The 4,827-nt window shown below is 49.8% G+C and overlaps 1 protein-coding gene across 1 annotated transcript; it reads right to left on the bottom strand.

Moving 5' to 3' along the window:
* Window positions 1–312: 312 nt before the first annotated feature.
* LOC109787427 (proline-rich receptor-like protein kinase PERK9) lies at window positions 313–4,155 on the bottom strand. The gene is made up of 4 exons (XM_020345977.4): window positions 3,663–4,155; window positions 2,058–2,318; window positions 1,107–1,961; window positions 313–1,001 (listed from the first exon to the last, which is right to left on the bottom strand). Exons 1-4 carry the CDS (start codon window positions 4,105–4,107, stop codon window positions 538–540), a joined length of 2,025 nt encoding a protein of 674 aa, XP_020201566.1. The 5' UTR covers window positions 4,108–4,155; the 3' UTR covers window positions 313–537.
* Between the last annotated feature and the right edge of the window lie 672 nt (window positions 4,156–4,827).

Genomic DNA, 4,827 nt, shown 5'->3' with positions numbered 1-4,827 from the left:
TTGGCTCTTGCTTCAGTTGTGTTATACATCCATGATTGCAGGGCTGCTCCTTCTGTTTGGAACCAAATTGTTGTTTCAGTTGTGCTATACATTCATCCTTTTGGAAAAAAAAATTGTTTTAGGTCTTAAACATACGGTAGAGCACTTGAATGCAAGCAATGTCACTATGGCAGTAGCACAAAGCCATCAAAGTTTACGCTGAAGATGCTTAAAACCTTGAACCAAATGGCTCACACATTCAACATTTTTGCATACTAATCTAGAGAACCAAACGGTTCACGTCATCTCATCCATGCAGAATCTTTGAGCATATTCCAGTGGCAAAGAGATTGTGATACTTAACCATGAAATGGTGAGAAGTGAGATCACTTGGAAAGTGACTAGTGAATTAGTGGAGACGCGTCCCACATTAGCAGGTCAGATTACTATTACAAAAGACCTCATTGGCTGGCAACTGGATCATTACCGTCCTCCAGCTTACTACTACAAATGGCCTCCCAAAAGACATCTTCATCAGCCCGGTTCGGATCCTCGGCATCAGCCGCTGAGTTGCTGAACCACAGCATCCATCATCGGCCTCTGGCTCGCCGCTTCGCTTGTGCAATGTGCGGCAACCTCTGCAAGCTTGGCAGCCTCGGTCCTCGAGAAGATGCCGCCGAGGCTGGGATCTATCAGGCCTTCGAGGTCGCTGGTAGCAGTGCCTATCTTCACTTGTGAGACGGCCCTTCTGCCTGTGATGACCTGGAGAACAACAATCCCAAAGGCAAAGACGTCGCTCTTCTCGGTGAAGCGTCCCGTGTTGGCGTACTCAGGGGCAAGATACCCCATAGCTGCACTGGCCTTCAGAGTTGAGAAGACAACATCGTCGGCAAGGAGCTTGTGTAGTCCTGGGACGGACAGCCGTGGGGCGAAATGTTGGTCAAGAAGAATTTTCTCAGCCGAAATGTTCTGGTGTACCAGTGATGGCTTGTTGCTCTTCTTGCTGTGTAGGTACTCAATACCTGCAAATGCACAACACATCAATGCGGATCAGAAAACAAGCGAGTCTCAGCATAAATAACCATCTTAAATTAAAGTACAGTAGTTACAATAGATATGTTGATTACCTTTTGCAATGCCTCTGATGATGGAAACTCTTGTAGGCCAATCAAGAACACTAGCTTCAGACCCTTCCTTAACATCGAGATAATGCGACAAGCACCCATTAACCATGAAGTCATACACAAGAAAGCACTCCCCCCTCCCCCTGGAGCAGCAGAAGCCCCTCAAGCCAACAAGGTTCTCATGTCGCAACATGGTGAGCGTCTTCAGGCCTCTCAGGAAATCAGACTCCTCTTGCTTGCAACTTGTCTTATTGAGGCTCTTAACCGCGACAACAGACCCATCCCTCAGTATCCCCTTGAACGTCGCAGCAAAGCCGCTCTTACCTAGCAAGTTAACCTCAGAAAAGTACTGAGTCGCACACTCGACCTCCTCAAGGTTGAACCTGAAGCTGTCGCCAACCTCACCGGATGATCCGCAGCCTCCACCTGACATAGTGTCCCATCCATTTGAGTACTCCACACTGATCAGAGGAGAAGCACTCCTTCGGCAGGCTTCCTTCTGCTGGAAATGGTCAGTGCTGAGCCTGCTATCAGAAACCTCCAGCGAACTGCCAATCTTTTGCTTCTGCCGGCGATAATACGAGAATGCAAATATTCCACAGAATGCCGCACCGATGACCACGGCAAGAACACCCACAATAAGAACTCCTGCAGAGGCCTTTGCAGATTTCGTCGTGTGTGGATCCACCGACTGGGGTACTTGCCCTGTCTTGACAGTGCCATCCGGGCCAAAAGGCTCAGGCTTGCTAGGCCTCAGCCCATCCTCTGTAGAGGTACAAAGATCAAGAGAAATGAACTCTGCTCCACAAAGCCCCTTGTTATTCACATACTGGAACCCTCCATTCAGTCTCTTCAATCCTAGCATCCAAAACCAAATCACAGTAGTTAATACAATACAATGATGAAGGTTAAAAATTCACCTCCAAAAAGGTTGAGCAAGAGTCAGTTTGTTACCAGCAGGGACACTCCCTGACAGAGTGTTATTGCGAACATCGAAGACCTCGAGCGATGGAACATCTGCGATCTTTGAAGGGATCGAGCCAAATAGGTTGTTGAAGCTCAGATCGACCCGAGTCAGCTGAGTCAGGTCGCCGAGGGTTGCCGGAATGGCTCCGGTCAGCTGGTTGGACTGCAGCGCAAGAACAGCAAGCTTGTTTAGGTTGCCTAGCTGGGGCGGTATGCTGCCTGTCAGCTGGTTGTAGCCCAGCTGCAACACTGCAAACGAAGAGCAGAGCCATGGGTAAGTAAATTAAAATTAGTACATCAATGAATTTAAATCTTTCACAAGGCAAATCAACCCCTTTGACGCTAAGGAACACAACAATCTTGTTCTTTCCATAGTACACTCACTGAAGGAACAAGGATATTGGACAGTAAACATGAGAAAACTAAATCAAATCACACAAAATCCAAATGTATACAGAGCCAATGCAGTGAATCTGCCTACAAGTTGCCATGAAGGGGATCTATACAGAGCCAAGTGACTCCAAAGTCCAAACAAAGTGGAAATCCCAAGTTTTTAACTCCAAGAAACAGCCATTTGTCAGTTACCTATGCAGGAGTCAAACTGACACTGCAGATTGTCAACTCCAATAATACATCAGTTAATACAAATCTTGGCCCCGCAAAATAATCCTGTTCTTGTTTTTCCATTAGTACAATCTTGTTCTTCCATTAGTACATTAGTCAAGATCTGGTCTGAAGTTTGGCACAAAGGGAATCTGCACCGAGCCAAGTGGATGCAAATTAAAGTGAAGCCCCATTTTTCAACCCCAAGAAACACCATTTGTCCTTTACCCACGGAGAGTCAAACAAGGCACCAATAAATCAATTGAGACGGTCACGTGGCTGCCGCACTGCTCCCAGAAGACGACCAGGAATGGAAGCATACAAAAGGAGAGGCTGGCACAGAAGCAAAACGAGCTGCCCATTTCAAATGCAGAACAAAAATGGAGCACAGTGGCCCATTTCAAAAGCAAACCGTTGTGCTGCTGCTAGGAAGATTTAAGGCCACCAAACGAGTGCAGTACTGCACGACCAAACGAGTAGTAGCACTGGATCTGCACATTGATGAGAGCCCCATTTTTTATTTCTATTTTTTTTTTTGGACTTCAAAAAAAATTATCTGAACTTTGTAGTAGTAGTACGGTGGGTAGGATCAATAAATGGACCAAACCCGCCTGGAGATTTTGAAATGAACTGTAATAAATGAAGTCCTGGCTGTATTCCAAAATCTCGGCAGAAACAACCAAAGGAAGAAAAGAAACGGCCGTAGCTACAGCAGTAGTGAGCGATGGGATGCTTCACCGTTTTGGATTCATTCAAGATTTTTTTTAGGGTTTGTTCATACAACTTTTTCCCCAATGTTCAAATCTAAGCAAGCCTGGCAGCCCAAACCTCTAATCTAACACAAAACAAGCAGTAGAAACTCTATAAGAAACAGTGGAAAGAACGGACAGGAAAAGAAATCCACCATCTAGCCAAGAAAAGAACCAACGAGATGCGGGTAAGATTCATCCTCTGACTGAGCCGAGAACAAGCCCTGAAAGAAAAGCTCACCTTGGAGATTCGCCATGGCGGCAATCTCGGCGGGCACGGGGCCGGAGAGGTGGTTGACGTCGAGGTAGAGGTCGGCGAGCTCGGAGAGGCCGCCAATCTCCCGGGGGATGGGGCCCTTGAGGCCGTTGTAGTGCAGGTAGAGCCCCCGGAGGCGGCGCAGCCCGGCGACGGCCGGCGGGAGGGTGCCGGAGAGGCCGCGGCCCTGCAGCGAGACGGCCGTGACGCGGCCCTCGCGGTCGCAGGCGACGCCGACGAAGCCGCCGCCGCAGGGGTCCCCGGCCCGGGCCCACGAGCCCAGCACCCGGCCCGCCGGGTCCAGCGCCGCCCTCAGCGCCGCCAGCGCCCGCAGCTCCCCCTCGTCCCTCGCCGCCACAGCAAGAACCATCAGGAGAAGGAGCGGGAGGAGGCGGGAGAGCGCGCGCGCGGCGGTGGCGGCGGCAGCCATTGGAGCGGCAGTGGGGAGTGGGGAGTGGAGTGGAGAGTGGGGAGTGAGGCTCACGGGGCGGGGGATGGAGCCAAAGTTTAGGACTTTAGGTGGTGGTGGTGGTGGAGGGTAAAGTGGTAAATGGACCCGGCGTCGATGCTTTCCATGAGGTTTCCGGCTTTTCGAGGGCAATTTCTGCTCTTCGTTTTGAGGGGTGGAAATGTAGGCTTTTGAGATGTGTTTGGGGCTTTGCTTTTGGCCCTTGTTTTTTGCGTTTGCTGTGAGGAGCTGTGCCGCTTGCTTGCTTTGCTGGCTGGCTGGGCTGGATTGACCGCTCTGTGCTCTGTGGTGAAATGTGTGCGTGTGTCAGCGACGGGAGTGCAGAGCACTGTTGCGCGTGCTGTCCAATCTCACTGTTCATGCACTCCTCTCTCTCTCTCCCAGTGCCAGCTGAATCGATGGCCGAAGCTCTGGAAAAAATTCAGGGCTGGGAGCATTTTCATCCGGAGGTTGGTTTGAACTTTGCGAAAATCTGAAGAAATTTGGTGGGTCGGAGGGAAAATGCAGTGTTAGTCCATTCAGATTTTCGCAAAGAAGTTTGGTGGGTCGGAGGGAAACAGGGCTGGTCTGAAGAAATTTGGTGGGTCGGAGGGAAAATGCAGTGTCCCTCGGTTTAAAAGGAAGAGGAAATAGGAGTGTGTATCCTTGTGGGTGAAACAGGAATCCTTTTGTTTGAATCGA

The sequence above is a fragment of the Aegilops tauschii genome, chromosome 7, assembly GCF_002575655.3.
Source record: "Aegilops tauschii subsp. strangulata cultivar AL8/78 chromosome 7, Aet v6.0, whole genome shotgun sequence".
NCBI classification, from domain to species: Eukaryota; Viridiplantae; Streptophyta; class Magnoliopsida; order Poales; family Poaceae; genus Aegilops; species Aegilops tauschii.
The sequence above is the reverse complement of the archived record's forward strand: the minus strand, read 5'-3'. Positions and strand labels throughout refer to the sequence as shown.